At 36.1% G+C, this 20,419-nt stretch overlaps 1 protein-coding gene across 1 annotated transcript in view; it reads left to right on the top strand.

The window, feature by feature from the left end:
* The window catches only part of ANKLE2 (ankyrin repeat and LEM domain containing 2), a 34,177-nt gene that overhangs the window by 11,436 nt on the left and 2,322 nt on the right, over positions 1-20,419 (top strand). The window contains exons 2-12 of the mRNA XM_031956345.1: positions 1,447-1,929; positions 4,160-4,354; positions 4,781-4,974; positions 5,147-5,335; positions 6,700-6,822; positions 12,328-12,394; positions 14,027-14,205; positions 14,796-14,902; positions 16,227-16,420; positions 18,201-18,972; positions 19,609-19,740. Of these exons, the coding sequence (XP_031812205.1) occupies positions 1,447-1,929; positions 4,160-4,354; positions 4,781-4,974; positions 5,147-5,335; positions 6,700-6,822; positions 12,328-12,394; positions 14,027-14,205; positions 14,796-14,902; positions 16,227-16,420; positions 18,201-18,972; positions 19,609-19,740 (2,635 nt within the window). The remainder of the gene's footprint in view (positions 1-1,446; positions 1,930-4,159; positions 4,355-4,780; positions 4,975-5,146; positions 5,336-6,699; positions 6,823-12,327; positions 12,395-14,026; positions 14,206-14,795; positions 14,903-16,226; positions 16,421-18,200; positions 18,973-19,608; positions 19,741-20,419) is intronic.

Raw genomic sequence — 20,419 nt, 5'->3', positions numbered from 1 at the left:
GTGCCTGTTGATTTTGCCTTTTCACCATCTCTCAAATAATTCCCTTCTGTTCTCTGATGTAGCCAGCAGCTTGGTGCAGATCTTTATCGCCCTATAGCTGAACTATTAAAATAGCATTCATTATGTCTTGAGGCCACCTGCCTGGGTTTTCCTAAAGCCCAGGTCCAGTCCTGTTATCTCTTAAACTGCACTAGTTTCCTATATCCTCTAGGAGCAAATACAAATCCTCGGCTTGGCCCTCCCTTATCTTTCTAGTTTTCTTATATCTTACTGTCTGAAATCTACTCTTCCATTCAGGATACTGGCTTCCTTGCTATTCCAGAAACAAACAACTTCATCTCTTAGTTCCATGCAATCTCTGCCTCTTCTCAATGCCTTGAATTCTCTTCTTCCTCTGCTCAGACTATGGATCTTTCTGGCTTCTTTCAGAAATCCTATATTTTACTAAAAGCCTTCCCCACTCCCTTTTAATTTTATGACCTTTTTCTTGTTAATTATTTCCATTTTATTCTGCATATAGCTTACTTTATAGATTGTCAGAAACTTGTTTTAGCCCCTTTTTGAGTCTCTTGAGCTCAGCACAGTGCCTGGAACATCACACGTGTTTAATAAATGTTTATTGATTGGTTGATTTGAGTCAGTTCTCTGTATATTTTAGAAATGAGGCCTTTATCAGAGCTCTTGAATGTAAAAATGTTTTCCCAATTTATTGCTTCCTTCTAATCTTGTCTGCATTAGTTTTGTTTGTACAAAAACTTTTTAACAGTATCAAAATTAGATAACTTAAAGTCTTAAAGATTTGACTGAGGATATTGAGAAGTTAAGTGACTCATATGGTCATACAGTTGGTAGTTATCAGAGGAAGAATATGAGTTACAGGTCTTGATTCTTAAGGCTGTTTAAGCAGTTCAATGGCTTTATTTTGTGGTAGAGTTTCAGTGATCTTGACATAATTGACTTATGACAAGTCACTTGACAAGTCACTTGACATAAGTGACTTGACATAAAGTAAACTTATCTTGTTTTTAATTTCAGCTTTGCCAATGTCGATCTTTGTGAGTTTGTTTTCTAATCTATAAAATGATAAAGCAGAAAGAGATGATCTTTAAGTATCTTTTTTAACTTGCCATATATATAGTGGGCATTTAGTTGATCACTGAATAAATTAACAATATTGAATAGATGAAACCAAACTTAGCTTAAATTTTATATGCCTAAAATTTGAACCAATATGTTCACATATATACACATTGTAAGAAAGGAGACATCTAAAAGTTATGGCTTGTATTAATAATCAATAAACAGAACCACAATGAATTTACGGATTGTTACTTAGTGTTTCAAGTAGGAAATAGAAGTTAATATTTCAAAATGATAAAGCATTACAGTCAGCAGACAAAAAAGGCATATTTTCAACTTGTGTAATTTTTGTCATCTTGTCCCTAGGTAAACTATCAATGGATGTTATTTTGGCCAGATTGAAAAATCTGAATCCAGATGATCTTAGAGAAGAAATTTTCAAAGCTGGACTCAAATATGGACCTATTACATCGACAACAAGATTCATTTTTGAAAAAAAACTGGCTCAAGCTTTGTTGGAACGACAAGGAGGAGTTGAAGAAGTTTTTTTCTCCCCTCCAGATCAGGCTTCGAAAAATGTTGCTATTAATCAAACAGAAACAAAACAGACTTTGAAATCTACTGTGGTAAACCTGGCAAAGCATAGCAGCTTACCTGAAGACAAAGATTTTGGTTATAACTTGGGTTTGAATCCTCCAGAAGAGGATGCTTTAATTCATAAGGCCTGCTCTATGCCACTTGGTGGTATGGCTGACAGTGACTCACAAAAAGATGTATCGGTGCCATCCAAAGATCCTCTTCTATACTATGGAGTATGTCCAGTTTATGATGATGTCCTAGCAAGAAATGGTAATTTTTAAGCATTTCTATTTCATTAACGAAAGCAACCTTTTCCTTTTGTAAGATCTTCTGATGTGTAGTTTTCCTTTTGAGGTTTTTTTTTTTTTAAATTTTCTTAAAAGTGCATTATTGTAGAGTGGATAAATAATTAGTAAAAAGATTACTGAGAAGATAAAATGGGAAACCTAGATTTCATTTAAGATAAATCATTATATAATGATCATTTATTTCAGCCTTTTTTAATGACAGCCCTTCTCTATCATTGATTATTAGCTGAAAGTTTGATACAGAATTAAACTAGTCATTAGGACAAGATAAATTACTTGGTTACAAATTCTGTATGGCTATTTCTCCAATAAATATAAAACATTAAAGTTGGGCTACTTAAAAGACCACCCAAGAAAGAATATTGGAAAATCCCATTGTAATCAATTCTATGAAAAATTCTAGTTATTTTGTTAAGAAGTTTTGCCATGAGTTAATTTATTTAGCTGATGCAGCTGATGATTGGCATATGGGTCAGCCCAAACCAATGGAAAGGAAGCTAGGATTTCAGATTAGGGCTCTGCTGCCTTCTTCTTGCAGGATCTCTTAAGCAGATCACTGAACCATTCTGGACCTCATTGCTTCTGTAAACACAGGTTGCACACTCCATGGCTTTGGAGGACTTTGCCAGCTCTAAAATCTCTGAGTTCTTTTATTCTCATGTTCAAAATACTTCTCTTAACAAGACTATGAGAAGAGATTTGATCAAGGAAAAGGAAAAGAAGTCTAAGAGAATACCTTCATCCCTATGCCTTTATTCCATTGAGCTCCTTCATCTTTTTTTGGATCATGTATCGTGTTGGTAGGTGGGCAAGGTGGCTTTTCTGGGGATGTTAAAAGTGAGAAGGCATAATTGATAAAAGGAGGTAAAGAAAGGGACTCTTTTTTTTTTTTTTTTTTTTTTTTAGTACTTCATCCCAAGGGCAAACAACACATTTTTGAGTAAAAAATTGTGATGAACTATGTAAGCTCCTTGAGACTGGGAACTCTTTAGTTTTTGTATCTCCAGCACCTAGCTAAGGCAATAGGAGAGGTGGCCTTGGCTTTACCAGAGATGGGATCAAATGATGAGATTGTACATTCTTATAATCAAACATCTTATTTTAGGACTAAGTAATAAAATGTATTTATAGGAGAGAAAAGTAATATCTTTTCATCCTCTTATTAACAATGTGAATCAAATCTTCCTCCTATCTTCTCCTGAAAAGAAGATCATACTGTGGAGGTATGGCAACCAGAGAGTTTACTTATCTTCTGTACCTATGAAAACAAATAGCAAAGCCTGCTTTCTAGGTCTATGATGAAGTAAAATGTGTCATCTAATGCCACTGTGGATCTGTCAAGAATTAAGGCTATGGGACCATAAGTAGGATTGAAGAGTCATAGGCATTTAAGCTTATAGGATCATAACCTTAGAGCTAGTGGGGATTTCAGAGATTATCTTCAATTTTTTTCATTTTATAGAGAAGAGACCTTAAAGACATTTTGTTGTTTCTTGCTTAAGATCTCATTAACAAGTAGCCCAGGCTTCTTTTTGTAGGGCCTTTTTTCTTGCTGAGGCAAAAATGAAATTTCAGAGGAAAACCAGAAGGCTAATTTTATTTTATTTTATTTTATTTTTTTTATTTAATAGCCTTTTATTTTTTTTTATTTCATTTATTTATTTATTTTTAATAGCCTTTTATTTACAGGATATATGCATGGGTAACTTTACAGCATTAACAATTGCCAAACCTCTTGTTCCATTTTTTCACCTCTTATCCCCCACCCCCTCCCCCAGATGGCAGGATGACCAGTAGATGTTAAGTACATTAAAATATAAATTAGATACACAATAAGTATACATGACCAAAGCGTCATTTTGCTGTACAAAAAGAATCAGACTCTGAAATATTGTACAATTAGCTTGTGAAGGAAATCAAAAATGCAGGTGGGCATAAATATAGGGATTGGGAATTCAATGTAATGGTTTTTAGTCATCTCCCAGAGTTCTTTCTCTGGGCATAGATGGTTCAGTTCATTACTGCTCCATTGGAAATGATTTGGTTGATCTCGTTGCTGAGGATGGCCAGGTCCATTAGAACTAGAAGGCTAATTTTGAGAAAAATTTTATTAAAAACTGAAGGGTGCTAAAGAATGAATTAGGTTCTGGATTGTGATATTTCCTTTTAGAAAGTCCATGTTTTCTTTCTAGAAAGGATTCATGTTTATGAGGACAAGAAGGAAGCTTTGCAAGCTGTCAAAATGCTCAAAGGGGCCCGATTTAAAGCTTTCTCAAACAGAGAAGATGCTGAGAAGTTTGCTAAGGGAATCTGTGATTATTTTCCATCTCCAAGCAAAACTTGCTTTCCTCTCTCTCCAGTGAAAATGGTACCATTTTTTAATCAAGGTGGGTAAGACCTTTCCTTATTTATCTTTTAAAATCCTGGCTTTTACTTAGAAATATTTGAAATTCTCTTTTCTGGTATGTTGTAATGATTTTCCATATCTCGATAAATAGATATCCTAATCAACAACCATATTCTTTGGGGCTAAACAGAGTGGTTTCTAATCCTCAAGTCTGTAGGAGAAGGATAAGCTAGGTTCTGTAGTCCTAGTTGGGATCCTTAGTTGGAATTCCTTAGTTATCTGATTGCCTTATCATAAAAGGAGAGACCTTTTCCTTCTTCTCTTACAGACCTGTTGTATGACCCTATTAGAGGAGTGGCCCCCATTCTTGTATTTATTTATACTTATTATGGGATTTCCTCCCCAATTTGGAAACCAAATCCAAAGGGAGTATTTTGGAATACTCAATTTTGCCTTTTGATGACAGATAGTTTAGGCTCACCTGAGCCAGAGTCAGTTAACAAGGAGCGAGCAAACAGTTTTAAAAGCCCTCGTACGCAAGACCTGACTGCCAGACTTCGGAAAGCTGTGGAGAAGGGAGATGAAGCTATGTTTTCAGAACTTATCTGGAATAACCCACGCTACCTGATTGGTTCGGGGGACAACCCAACAGTAGTACAGGTGAGCCTGTTTTCATCATGGACATCATCAAATAAACCATGAAAGCTTTGAATATAAAAATGATTGATCTCTTATCACCTATTGCAATAATGAGAAATAGGTGCATTTACAGTGAAATGAGGGGTACTTGTTTTAAGTTTCAGATGACATATAATGTGCAGTTTTGTTTCAGGAAGGATGTAGGTACAATGTCATGCATGTGGCCACCAAAGAGAATCAGGCTCGTATCTGCCAATTGATTTTAGACACTTTGGAAAATCCTGAATTTATGCGACTTATGTATCCGGATGATGATGAGGTCATGTTGCAGAACCGTATTCGATATATTGTTGACCTTTATCTTAACAACCCTGATAAAATGGTGAGTTTGCCCTTTTTTCAGTTATCTTTTATAAGACAAAAACTAATCTTGTTTTCTGTAGGAAAATATTTATTGAGTTCCCATTACTGATTGTTAAATGTTTATTGTGTGCTACTCTGTTTCTCCATATTGTAAAGTGTGTGATGATTAAGATAAGATGCTGTCTCTGTCCTTAAGGATTTTATAGTACAGTTGGGGAGACAGGATGTGGGCACATGAAAAGGTACTGGCAAGTACCAGATGAATTATCAGCTTACTGTAGGGTAGCAGCACTGGCAAAGCAGGTCTTTTGCAGGAAAGGTGGCTACAAGAAGGATCAGGGGAAGACTTGGAAGAAAGGTAAGATTCAAGGAGGCTGGGAAAAGAGAGAGGGCATTTCACCATGAAAAATAATATTGATTTTTGTAAGCAGATGCCAAAAGATGTAGAAAAATAGTATTGTTATCTTTGATGAACTTTTCATTTATAACAATTGTATGCTAGGGTTTACCATGTTGAGAGATGACATCTCTCATGTTATGAGATGTCATGTCAGTTAACAAAAATATTTTGTCAAGAGGAGTTAAATCAAGAGTGCCTCAGAATCATTGCCCCGCCTCAGACATGTACGTGATTCTTTTGAGTATGCTGAAAAACTCTGAGACTGTCAAGTACAGAGTGGGGGCTAGTCTGCATTGGTGGAAGCAGTTTCATCATCTGTAGTTCTCTAAAAGAATGATTTGGAAGATCCAATGAAAATTTGTGTTGCTCTAGGTCATAGGAATTCTAGTAATATATTACTTTGTTTTTCTTTAAAAAGCGTAAAATTGAATGAAAGGTCAGGGCCTTACACAAATAAAGCTTTACATGTGATGGTAATTTAACATTGCTCCACAAAAACCTCCCCGCAGGAGTAGCAACTTCTTTTTGTAACTCCAGGAATTATTCCCCACAAAGTTTGTCTTCATTTCAGTTAGTTTCAGTATAGGAGCAGGTTATTGGGACTTAATTTGCTTTGGGATAATATAAAAAAAAAAATTTCTATTCTGGAGTTTTCTGGTAAAGTGCTGGTTAATCTTTGTTCTCTCATTGTTGAATCTCTTAAATGTGGAAGAAATTATTAGCAGGAAAAGAGTCATATCAGAAACCTTTTCAGAGTATTAGAACACTAAGTTATGTCCTATCTTTATGATTATCACTAAACTTTGTTTCTTGAATTTACACTATTCTTTAGTTTATCAATTAGTCAATCAATATTTATTAACTGCCATGAATTACACGGCTATTATATGGCATTTTAACATTACATTATTTTATTCTTACAACAACGCTATGAAACAATGTATAAGTGGAAATGCTAAAATCTGCCTTTGTCTTTATTTTAGGCAAATGATACTCCTTTGCATTTTGCTTGCAAATTTGGGAATGCAGATGTGGTCAATGTACTTTCTTCACACCCTGGTGTTATAAAAAATCCGAGAAACAAATATTTACAAACTCCTGAAGATGTAAGTTAACCATTAACTTTAATAATTTATTGCAATGTTATTTGTGAACCTGATCATGAACTGTTTTTGATATATGAAGCTTTTTGTAGGACATATAATGGATATTTTCCATTCTTGGTGATTGATGGCACTGAGGTATCCATACTGTTATCATATTAGGTGCTTCAAAATGAAGTGCCTTCTGTATTTAGGTGCTTATCAAGTAATATGGGTACAGAAATGAAAAGGAGCCTCTTCTATCTGCCATTCGGTCAAAAAACTTTTTAAGCCCCTACCCTGTGCTAAAAAAGAAATGGAAAAAAGAGTCCCTTCTTTCAAGGAGCTCACTCTCTAATGCCGGAGATGACAAGCAAGCAACTCTACACAAATAAGAAATGTATGGAGTAAATAGTGGTAAATATTAATATGTGTGTGTTATATATGTGGAGTGGCTCATGCTGTTTTGCATCTGCAGCCCTATTTGGTTTCAACTCCATAGAACAACCTGCCCTTCCCAGGATAAGCTTATCATTTGTAGCCTTTAACCCCGTTGCTCCCTCAGCCTCTTCGCTTCCCCCTCTGATCAGAAGGCCAGGGGATGGAGTTTAGATTTGGACATTTTTTTTTTTTTTTAAATGTCTGTGAGACATCCAGTTTGAGGTGCCTCATAGGCAGTTGGATATGGGACACTAAAGGTCAGCAGAGAAATTAGAGCCGATTAGATAGATTTCAGAACTATGGGAGCAGATGATAGTCAAGAGTAGTAGAGAGTAGAGAAGAGGTCCCAGGACAGAACCCTGAGGAACACTTCAGGTTCGAAGATGTGGAGGAGGAAAAGCAGACAGAAATCTAAAGAGAAGAGAATATCAATCAGCTGTTTATTAAGCATCTGCTGTGTGCGGGTGAGGGCTGGGGACATGAAAAAAAGCACAAGACCGTCCTCAAGGAGAAAAGGATGATCCACAGCATGTAACTCATAATGACAGAGTCAAGGATAGTGAGGGTTGAGCAAAGATCTCTGGATTAGACAGCTAATAGATCTTTGGTGAGTTTGAAGAAGGTATAGTTTCAGTGATAAAGTTAGAAGCCATATTGTAAGGGGTTAAGAAGCATGTGAAAGGAAAGAAAGTGGAGGCAACTGATAAGATAGTTTTTTCAGGGAGTTTAGTCACAAAGGGCAAACGCTAACAATAAGTAATAGAAAGAGAGGAATAAGTGAGGGTTTTTGAAGAAAGAGACATGAGCATGATTGTAGCAATAGGGAATATGTCAGGATACAGGTTGAGATTGAAGAGGAAAGTGTAGGGTTGATGGGGAGCAGTCTTACTATAATATGGGGCTAGGGACTGACTCGTTTTCTAGTTAGAGAATGAGGGAAGGTTTTCTTAATAGAACAAATGATACGGAAGTTGGGCTGTGAAGAGAAGCAAAAATGAAATGCCTTTATTCCCTCAGCCACCTAGCTGCCCCAGTGTTTATGATCAAAGTCATCAAATGAACTTATTTCAGTTGTTAGATCTTTTCAGGGTATCTTAGGTCATTTTGATGTATGAGTGAGAGATGGATGCCATGTTAGAAGAGAGCATTTAAGGTAGCATCTGAATCAAATTTTTTTATGACAATCAACAAACAATAAGCATCCTTCTCAACATATTTCAATACATTTTTAAATGGTAAAGATGTGGTCTATTTTTTAAAAATTTTATTGGACAAATGATTTTATTACTTTTTAGTTGTAATCACTAATATTACAGATTATATCATTTGGAAATCCTGTTTGTTCCCTATGAAGACCCTCCTCAAAGCAGCCTTGATGCATGTGTATAAGAGACTTGGAAATATTCTGTATAAATTGCAAAGTGGGTGTGTAGGTCAGTGTTGTTGATATTCTCCATGTCACATTTCAAGTATTTAATAAGATCCAGATTTTTTTTTTTTTGCACTTTTTCTATGTTTTCTTTCTTTAAAGACTTTGTGAATTGATCCTTAATGCCCTCATAATTGTATTATCTTTAGAAGGGATCTCCTTTATGCTTACTTGTTCCAATCTGGTGGCTTTCTTGGTCTTCATTCTAAGTGTCAAATCTAACATCTATATTTGTATATCATAAGATCATGGATCTAGGGCTAGAAGAGATCTGAGAATCCATTGAAAACTGAGGGTGAGCTAAGGTTAAGTGACATGCCATTGGTATAAAAGAACAGATATGGAATTTTAACTCAGACCCTCTTAATTCAAAATTCACTGCTTTTTAGAAAATTCTTTAAAGATCTTTTCTATAATTTGTCCCCCTACTTAAATGCTTTGGTATTACTTGCCAAGCTTTCTTTAATTAAATTGCTTTTTTCTGCTTCATGAGAGGTAAATAAATACATCTTCTAAGGAAACACAAATAATGAAATTATCCCATCTTTATAGAGACTTTAAAAAAGGAAAGATACCTCTTGAATTAAAAAGAAGACATAAAGAATGACAGACCATTACAAGATTTCTTGTATACAAGGGAATAAAAGATCCAGTAAAAATGGAACAAGCCCAAACCATCGTAAGCTCACCTTCATAGCATCAAAGGGAAGGATGACTCACAGTGGATGTAACATTCAGGAATTTGGTGCCTTGAGAGACACTTTCTTCTGGGAGAGTGTTTGTGCCCCCATGAAAAGAATCCTGGGGGGAAGTTGGCATCATGGGAAGATTAGGTGGTCCAGAAAAGAGATTCCATGGCAAATGGGAAAGAAAATGATCACAGAAAGGACAAGGGATAGAATTGGATTGCTTTGTCAGGGACAGACTATTATATGGAACAAAATTTCTATCCTAATTACTTCCTGCAAGGAAATGATTCTAAGAGTGAACTGCAATGGGCAAAATGGGGAAGGGAGCAAGATCTAAAGGAAATAACAGAGAAGTTATTTAGAAGCAGGATCTCAAAATTAGTATTTTACAAACTTTAATTCCTTGAAGAAAAAAAGTGACTACAAAAGGAATAAGTAAGCATAAAAACATGAAATAAGTAATAAATAAAATATGGAAGAGAATTAGCAAAGAAAAGGGAAAGAAATCCTTTTTAGCAAAAAGTACAGAAAATGGGGGGGAAAAAAACCTGAACAAACTAAAGAAGCTAAAGGGGTGGAAGTTGGAGCATCTTTGATTATTTAATGGAGAAGAAAAAGAAAGAAGAATTAGGTAATCATGTATAAGAAAGTATGGTGTGTAATTATGACAGTAGTATTAGTGTCATAATCAAGTATACGTTTAAATAATTCAAGATTGAGTTGTTCCAGAGGGAATTACAGAGTTAATTGGTTATAGAAATCAATCTTACTCTGAAGGAAAATAGGAGGGGAAGGGGATAAAAAAGAGGGGGAGAAGGGGATAAAAGGGAGGGTAGATTGGGAGAGAAGGGTTAGAGGGGATAGGGTGAAAGAAGAGAATAGAATAAATGGGAGAAATACAGTTAGCAAGAGTAATTGTGGGGAAAAAATTGCATCAGCTTTCTCTAATAAAAGCCTCATTTCTCAAACATTTTATGAAATTAAGAGCCATCCCCCAAGTGATAAATGATAAAAAGATAAAAATTTTCAGATCAAGTAATAATAGCTATCAACATATGAAAATTTATTTTCGATTAGAGAAATGTAAATTTAAACAATTTTGAAGTACTATTACATATTAGATTGGCTAATAGAATGATAGAAAAGGAAAATGACAAATATTTGAGATGTTGTGGGGGAAATTTAATAGTACTCTATGGATGGTGGAGTTGTGAACTGATTGAACCATTCTATCTATTTGGAACGATACCTAAAGGGCAGTAAAACCATGCATATCCTCTAATCTAGCAATACTAAGTCTGTGTTCCAAAGGAGATAAAAAACAAAAAGGAAAATGACCTATGTATGTCAACAATGTTTATAGGAGCTCTTTTCTGGGAGCAAAGAATTGGAAATTGAGGTTATGCCCATCAGTTGGGGAATGCCTGGATAAATTGTGATATGAGATTATGATGGAATATTATTGTGCTACAAGAAATGATAAGCTTGAAACTCCCAGAAAAAAGACTTCTTGAGCCATTGCAAAATGAAATGTTTTGTGTACAAAGTAACAGCAATATTGCAAGATGATTAGCCGTGAATGACATAACTGATAGTGTCTGAATACAGACTGAAGCACACTTTTTGTCCATGCTTTCTTTCACAGCATGACTTTGGGAAATGTTTTGCATGACTATGCATTTATAATCTGTGTCAAATTACTTAAATGGGGGTAGGAGTAGGGAAGGGAGGAAGGGAGAGAATTTGGAACTAATGTTTTTTTCCAAATGAATGTTAAAAGTTTTATACATATAACTGGGAATGGGGAATAAACTTTTTTTTTTTTTTTTAAAGAATGAGTTGTTCTAATTGCATGTCCCCTTGTTTTTCATTGTTATTCTTCTCACTTTTTAATCTGTGTGCTTTTGGCTCTAACAAGCCAGTGGCCTGATTTCATATATAGACAAATGGTTCAGATGTGACATGCATATCAGCAGTCTTTCTAGCTCTTAAAATATGTTTGTGTGTGTGTGTGTGTGTGTGTGTGTGTGTGAGATATTATTTGGTACTTTTTGTACCAAATGGATTTTGTGGAAGGATTGCTTTTCAAAGAAATATCTGTGTTGTAAGAGCATGAGACTTGTGTCATCTAAAAGTCTGAGAGTAGGCCAGATCAATTTTGGGAAATTGCACAGTTTCTTTAGAAACTTCTCTTTTTAATATCAGTATTTTGCCATTGTTGGTGTTTATTGGATGCAAGACATGGAACATAATAGTCTCCAAATCTTGAAAAATAAATATCACACAGAAGGTGAAAGAAAGGGCTGAAAGGTGGGGGCCAGCTGCTCCACAGAACTGACTAAAGTAAAAATGTCCTACAGAAGTGTGATTGGAAGTTAGATTGGGTGTGGAGTGAGGCATGTTCACAATCCTCCTGGGATCAGGAAAAGGAAAAGAAAACTTTTCAAATGCTGGTGTCTTTCTCAGGCAAATAGGGTGTGTAGACAGATTTGAAATCAGTTCTTTATCACTCCAAGCCCAGTGCTCGACCCATTGTGCCCCATGGCTGCTTCTGGAAGACCTGAGTTCAGATTCTGTCTTAGATACTTGCTAACTGTATAACCTTGGACAAGTCACTTCACTACCTGAGTTTCCTCTTTTATAAAATGGATTTGATTTCCACAGTTGCTGTGAAGAACAAGTAAGATAAAATTTTTGTAAATGTTAAATGCTAGCAAAGGTGCAAGAGTCTTTTCATGTTTGGGTGGGAATATAAGGAACAAAATGAATAAAGGTGTGAGGAAAAGAAATTGGATCTGAGCCTGAAGGTTTATTAACATATATACTGTATAGGGAAAATGTTTGAAAATCCTAAAATGTTTCTTTGTCTATTAAAAAAATACATTGCCAAAATTATCTATCTTTTCTTTCTATAGCAATTTTATGGTTAAAAAAATTTAACAGAATTTTTATTTCTGTATTTTTCATTAGGTAATTTGTGAAAGAAGTAAAAATAAATCTGCAGAATTGAAGGAGCGAATTAGAGAATATTTAAAAGGTAGGTACTTGAAACATGGAGTTGTAATCAGAACATTTGAGGGAACTTGTATCAATAACCCTGCTTTCAAGCAGGTGAATGCCACAGACAGGAGTCATAGCACTTGATAACCTGAAGCAGCTTTGAGGCAATCTAATGTAACTTCAGTTTTCAGGTGGTGAAAGTGGCTCCCCAAAGTCGCTAGCTCATTATTTCTACCTAGTCCCCTATCCTGATAGACTAAATGATGTCAGACTGTGAAGAGGTAGGATTGGGAGTCACCTGCACAGGAAGTAGTGTTTGGCTGGGATCACCATGGGGCAGTGCAGCTGAAGGAGGTGACCAGAGATTGCCCTAGAGCCCGAAAGAGAACTTTGGTTAAGAAGGGAGAGGGTAAGAGGGTAAGAGGTGCTGGCAGGGAAAGAAGGTAAGGACCAGAAAAAGGCCCTGGGTGTGGGGAGGTCATTGATGACCTGCCTAAAAATGGAAATAATAGCACCTTCCCCTCCCAGGATTGTTGTGAGGACCAGATGAGAAACTAGTTAGAAGATCCTTAGCCTGGAGTCCGTCATGTAGCAGGTACTTAATGAATGCTTACTAACTGATCAACTTGTTCAGAACGTTCAGCTTAGTAAACGCTTGAGGGAGGATTTGAACTTGGATCCTTCTGATTCCACTTCCAGCTCTTTAGCTCCCATCCCCCTAGGTAGGAATTGTTACTTTTCTGGAATTTTACTTATGTGGCCGGCTTATTTGCTGATGCATTTTGTCCTCTTCCACATTTTATCTAAGTGGCTTTAGGAGTTAGTCGTGGTATGGTGATAAGTGTCTTGGTCTTAGAAGTCCTCATATACTGATCTGCTGCTAGATCTATACCCTTCCAAATTGTAAGACTTATGCCAGGACTGGCGGTATCCCCCTTCTCCTCCCTCCCCCCCCCCCACAAAAAAAGAAAAAGCTACACAGCCCTTATTTAAGTCTGTTTTACATTCCTGATGCCATAGCAGTAACTCTTGACTTTTCTTCTGTGCCAGCCTATACCTTAAGAGTGTCGCATTTTTAAGTGGGTCCAGGTCCTAACTCAAACTTGAGGGGTGGTTTGGAATAACAGGAGTCCAGGTCAGGGAAATGTATTTCTCAACATAGGACAGTCAAGGAAACCAGTTTATCAAGGAGAGATAGGAAATGAAGGGCAACTGGGAAAATAGATGGAAATAGGTCCACTGTGCTTCCAGGCAGAGTTGGGTTCCCTATTGGGGCCCTAGGGGAATGGGACATCCTTCTTCCCATATCAGTTGAGTCTGGTGGGTTTTTGAAGAATACTTATCTGAGTCTAGCAGGATCAAAGATTGGGGGAAGGGAATAAGGAGCCTGGACTCAGGAACTCATTCTAATTAATGCTAAAAAACAAAAAAACTCCAATTGAAAGGAAACAACAAATATATATTTTAGTTCTCTTTATGATTGCTTTTTCATTAGGCATGAGACACCATGGAGATGTTTTGAATTGAATAGTTTTATCATGGGAAAAACGTTAGATTATATTCATTGCTTATTTTTATACTAAAATATGATAGCTTGAACTAATCAGAAAAATAGCATAACATCGTAACCCGAGTTTTAAAAAGTGAAAATGCACTATTTTTTCTTCAGGTCATTATTATGTGCCACTCCTAAGGGCAGAAGACAATTCCTCTCCTGTGATTGGTGACATATGGACTCCAGATAAAGCAGATGGGCGCCCTCATATAGCAACACCCCGATTTGGGAGTAGCCCTAAAGATCCTGTTCTGAGTGTGAGAGCTTTTGCGGGGCCCTTAAGCCCATCCAAAGTAGGTGATCATGGAAGCATCTTAATGTATTTTGATTAACTGAGTTATTAGTTTTGTATTTTGTTGGGGAGATCCTATCCCATGAAAAGCTTTAAAATTTTCCAGATACTTAATAAAAACAATGACCTCATCTCTCTATTTAAATAGCTAATGGAGAGAATGATATTGGGCCTCTGGAAATATCTTTCTTGTTCCTCTAGGAACAAATCCTTTAGTGGCTTTATATTTCTTTCTCTAGAGCCAAGAGATACTTAGGAAGCTGTACTAGGATGACTTGGCTTGGATAATAAGACTAATTAATCAAGGCCAAAAGTGGAATTAAAAATTTGGAAAGAGCCCCTTCCCAGACTGATCAGGGTTATAATATGTAGTTCCTTAGTTCAGCAAATACTTTGGTGGAATTATATCTTCCCTCTGACCAAGGGGATTCTTCATATTCATGTTTATAACTTGGAAATTTTTACTTTAGTTATACTAACTTGAGCTTGTAACATTTTTTGATAGAAAACAGTTGAGCTCTTTTTAAGTTTTCTTGGCTTAGTAAACAACAGATAAAGTTTGTCATAATACTTGAATTTTTCTCTTTTTAGGCGGAAGACTTTCGTAGACTTTGGAAAACTCCCCCTCGAGAGAGAGCTGATTTCTTTAATAATGTCAGAAAATCCGATCCTGAAAGAGGTGTTGAAAGAGTGGGGAGGTATGCTGGGGGCTTTGCTATAATAAGATCGAACAGTACTATTGGCCAGTGAGCTATAGAATTTGTTTTTTATTTGAACAAAAATTATTTTAGTCACATATAATTGGTCAAGCTGAAGAATTTTGCTTTTTATACTGTGATGCAAAAATTTTAGTTTTTTGGTATTTTGAAGTTGTAGAATAATGATGCAAGTTGTTGTTGTTTAGCTATGTCCAATTCTCCATGATCTCATTTGGGGTTTTCTTGGCTAAGATATTGAAGTGGTTTTGCCATTTGCTTCTCCATTTTATTTTATATATGAGGAAATTGAGGCAAACAGGGTGAAATGACTTGCCCAGGGTTACACAGCTAGTAAGTATCTGAAGCAGGATTTGAACTCAGGAAGATGAGTTCTTTCTGACTCCAGGCTTGGTGTTCTATCCACTGAGCCACCTCACTGCCCATAATGGAAGTTGAGGCCTTAAAGAATATATTACCAATTACATGTGTGTTAAATTTATGTTAAAATTTTCATTTCCTTTTAAAATATTAAATTGTGGTTTTTAAGTTTCATTGGACCCATATTCACTTGTAGTATAAATATCTTGCAGTTTTCCAGAATAAGTCAATTTATTTTGGTATATAGACCATGATTTGAGTAAGGTGGGGTGTTCATGGGGAACATCACTTGTGATTGTTCTTAATTCTACCATAGAGGATCCACTTAATGAGCTAGAGGTCTGCCTCTGGTTCTTCAAGTCTTGGGAGTACCCCTGTATTACCTGAGGTATCTTTTGTTCCCACTGAAGAAATATTTTTTTCAGGAACAAGAACAATAATGGACTTTGATTACTGGATTGGATGAATGATTTAGAGTGCTATGAGAAATTTTTATTTACTTGTGGGTGTGAAAAGTGCTCAAGGAAAGGTTAGAATTTTCACTTTGCCAACTTGTAATGGAATGAAAATCTTTTTTTTTTTTTTAAAGATTACATATATAGTAAAAAATAATAGACAGTATATTGTATAACTGTGAGAGAGGGATTCTTTTATTTAATATGTTTAACTCTTAATCTTTTTAACCATTAAAAAAAACCAACTTATTCCTTTGATTATTTTGTTCAGGGTTTTTCCCCACTAATTTATGGAATGCTTTGTTTGCCTCAATGCTCCTTTGCTAGACTTGGATGGAAAGAGATTTTGTAAATGTAAAGCATTAAATACTTGGAGTTCAAGTTAAGGATAAAATTAGATAGAATTCAGATTGCTTATTCAGAAAGTTTATGTATCTCACATTAATTTTTTAAAAGCTTTTTCTCCATGTGTTTTGTTTTATTTATTACAGGGAGTTAGCCCATGAGCTGGGATTTCCATGGGTTGAGTACTGGGAATTTTTGGACTCCTTTGTTGACCTTTCTTCCCAAGAGGGCCTACAAAAACTAGAAGAATACCTTAGTCAACTTGAAATGAGCAAAAAAGGCCTCCAAGAAACAGGAGAAAATGAGACTTACAACAAACCTAAAATTTATAATACTTCTGGTAAGAAACATGTTTATGGTTTGAGTACTGTTTTAAAAAAGAGCCACCCTGATTTCAAACTATCTATTATGAGATATTTAATTATTCAATTATTATGTCTCTGTAATTTTTATTTCTTCTAATCATTTTTGGTCTTCTTTTACCCTGCCACTGAAAGGTTCAAATTTTCTTCATATGTAGCTCTGATGTGCCTTTATAAATTATATAGTCAGAATCAGGACTGTGATATTCAAAATAAGGTATGAATTTTAGTATATGACATGCATTGGTCACAGTTAGCAGTACTTCAGACTCTAACCCCATAGGGTCTGTCAGGGTCAGTGTCTACAGTATGTGTTTTGCAGATAATTTTTACTTTTTTTCTTCTTATATTTATTGTTTTGTGTTTTTGCACATTTGCTTGTTTGTCTTTTTGCCCCTGTTCAAGCTCTATTCATTGTGTTCAGATTTAATTTGTTGTAGAAGTTAAACTCATAGTAATGAGGTAGGTGTTAACTCTTATTCAATAATTTAAAGAAATCTAGCTTGGGTCATTTAGTGCCTTTTCCTGTTTCATGCAGGAGTCCCTTCTATAATATTCCTGATTGTATAGAATCTCGTCTTGAACATTTCTTATGACCAGTGCAGTCATTTCATGAAGAAAACCCCATAGAGAGCCAAAATTTTCCTCTGTAACTTTTAGCCACTGTTCTTTATTCTTCTATTCTTAGGAAACAAGCCCAATTAAGTCCTTCACATGATGTCCTTCATTCATTTGAAGAACACTAATCATAGAAAGAGTCAAACTTCCACGAGGAGGGCTAGATTTGGCAACTTGTGTGTTTCCATAGAAAATTGAGTCTATGTCTTTTCTCAGCCTTTTTCAAACTTCATATTTATAGATATTAGATATTACCCAATTTGTTTGTTGTCTGGGTCCAGACCCAATTCTTGGTGTGCTTAATTTCTGTTTCATACTTTCCCTCACTTCAGATATCTCAAATATCTGTCCATCTAAATTAGCTCACAGCCAAGAAACTTAGAAGGAGAATTGCAAATGAAGGTAGTTACATAAGACATCTTTTCCTCCTCCTCTTGTAGGAATAGGTTACCTTTGTTACTGAAACAATTGTTTGTGGTATTCTGCTCTCCCCTCCTGTCCTCTCCCCTGGTAATATGCATCTCTCCTCTCACCATCCCCCTCTCATTCCAGACTCTTTCCTTTTCCTCTTTCTTTTTTCTCTTTCTGGTTTATTCATGGCTAAAAAGCTTTTCCCACCTGTTTTCAGATGATACTTTTTTCACCTATTGGTTGATTCCACACTTTAGAAAATCCTTGGGATTGGGATTTTGGGTCATCCATTCATTATAATAAAATTCTAACCTTGTAACCTTGTGTCCCCACCACATACCTGCACACAGACACATAGGAAAATTTGAGGGAGAAAGAGCCAACAGAATTTTGATATGATCTGGTAGAATTTTTGTGACTGCTGACTGTGAGCTTAGAAATACAAGGTTCACGTGATACTTTATATACAGTTAGACATTATGCTTGAATATTGTATTTCTAGCAAAGTGCCTTTAATAAGCTCATAGACTTAATTTTTATTGGTCACCTTTTAATCAAAAATGCTATTTTCATTTTGATCAATAGGTATTTTAAAATAACCAAGATGTATATTTAGAAAAACAAATAGCAGAAATTAAAATTATTCATCACCTGGCTCATATATGGATAAAAAAAATCTAATGGATATTTATTACTCATTTTTAAAATTACCCTCTTTACCTTTCACAGGTAGGAGTAAAAAATGCAGCAACTCCATCTCTGTGGGAGCATTTCTGGATGAAGAAGATGACATGAGCCTAGAAGAAATTAAAAACAGACAGAATGCAGCCAGGAATAGTTGCCAACCACATGTTTCCCAAGAGCCTGCCATTGGTGCTTTTGGAGACTCACCATGTGATATACTCTCCATGGAACACACAGCAAAAGTAATAGATACATCACACCTACCTGGCCGACACTATGAGAAGGGAAGTTCTTCCAACAGAAATGGGTTTTGTAGTCCTGTCAGTAAAGATAGGATCCTCAGTAGGGAAAAGCGGAAGTCACAGAGCGGGGAGGAGTGCTTGCTTTCACCTGTCTGCAATTTAATGACAGAATTTGACAAACTAACATTGCAAGACCAAGGAAATAGGTTTTTTGAGAAAACAAACCAAGTTATGGCAAAAACTGATGATGAGAGAATTCTGACTTCAGGATTGAATCAAGTCAAAATTTCTAGAGACCAGGTAGATCAGATCTATGCAAATCAAATAAAGGCAAACTGTTTGTTGGAAGAAGATGCTACTACTGCGGGCAAGTCTGGAAATGGCAAAAGGAGGACAGTAAAAGGAGTGTCACCTCAAATCGATAGATTGTTCTTGGATTCCAGTGCTCCAGATGGGGACTCCCAGCAGGTTCAGATGCAGCCAGGCTCTTCCCTCCTCTCATCAGAGTCTCCTCCAAGGTGGTTTTCCAAGATTCCACATCCAAATGAAAGAGCCAAGAGATTCTTTCTTCAAGGGTATGAATTTTAATTACTCAGTACATACAGTGTACGTATACCTTGTCTCTTTACTAAAATCTCTTTCTGGCCATTTATACCTTACATTTGTTTTGTTATTTTTGTGCCTTTCCTAATAATTTCCTTTTGAAAGGGAAGGAGAAAGTTTTAACTTTATGTTAATTATCCATTGGGCTTAATTACACTTTTATAAAATATCTAGAATTCATATGAAATTGCATTTAAGGGATATACTCAAACAAGGATAGCTTGAAGTACGGCCAGATAGCAGTACCTGAGAAGTCACCATGTATGCTTTTGAAGGAAAACATCCACCTGCCAATGCTCTTGACTAGTTTGGTTATCTCTCATTGGGGTCAAATTAGCCTTGCTGCCACATACAGTCAGGACTATGGCTCTAGTACAGTGGCCTTGGCTGTGATCCCCGCATCAGATGGTTTGGAATGAATATATCATTGCTTCTTCCTCATGGGAAGAGGCTGTTGGCATGTAGACAGTCAATTTACATGCATACTGGTTATTGAATTAAAAAATGCTAAATCTACTGATATTATAGTTAATCTAGTTAGAAAACAAAAATGGGATTCAGGGGACTGTTTTTGTTGTTTTTTCCATTCAGTTTATTTTGTTTTCTAGAGAAAAACCAACCAAACTGGACCGGGATGTTTTAGCAGCTATAGAGCGTGTTGACATTGATCCTCAGAAATACCCCGCTATCAACAAATGGAAGAATATTGTTCAATCCTTTTCTGCTTTAGAAAGGCAAAGGTATTGGCAAAAATTTAATGTACAAATTTGGATCTTTATTCTTTGTAGTTACCGGTTTGAATGGGGTTTGAATTGATACGCGGATATCTGAAGTCTAACTTAATAGTTGCATTTAAAATTGCATTTGCTGTTTTGAATAGAGGAGACAGCCTTGGGACCAGGAATACCTATGTGCAAGCCCACTTTGTGGCTGGTTATGTGACTCTGGACAAGTCCTTTCTGTGATCTAAAACTATAGTTGCAAAGAGTCAGTGCCAGCCTGCATTGGAGAGAAGATTCCTCACTTGGACTTGCTATATCCCAGTAAAATTACAGAATTAGTCCCAAGCCTTATCCTTAGGTTGTAAAATGTGGTGGGTTCTGTAGATTGTCTTTGCCGCTTAAGTGACATGATTTACATTGTGGGCACAGTAGGTAAGCTGGGATGAAGTGACATCCATTAAAAAGAGCTATGTCTAGAGCCTGAGGCCCGGGCCATTTAATCTTTGAAGCCTGAATTTTCTTGTAGATAAAATGACAGGGTTGGTTATGCCGGTCTCTGGTGCCTCCCAGCTCCAGCTTTCCCACTGATCCCGTCATGCCAAAGAATAGGATTGTGAATGACACAGACCCATTCCTGCTCATTCTTAATGCCACAAATCATTAGGACCACCTTTTCTATCATGAAAGCACTTAATAT

Source organism: Sarcophilus harrisii, chromosome 1, assembly GCF_902635505.1.
Source record: "Sarcophilus harrisii chromosome 1, mSarHar1.11, whole genome shotgun sequence".
In the NCBI taxonomy this organism is placed as follows: domain Eukaryota; kingdom Metazoa; phylum Chordata; class Mammalia; order Dasyuromorphia; family Dasyuridae; genus Sarcophilus; species Sarcophilus harrisii.
Note: the sequence above shows the minus strand (reverse complement) of the source record. Positions and strands in the feature narration are given on the sequence as shown.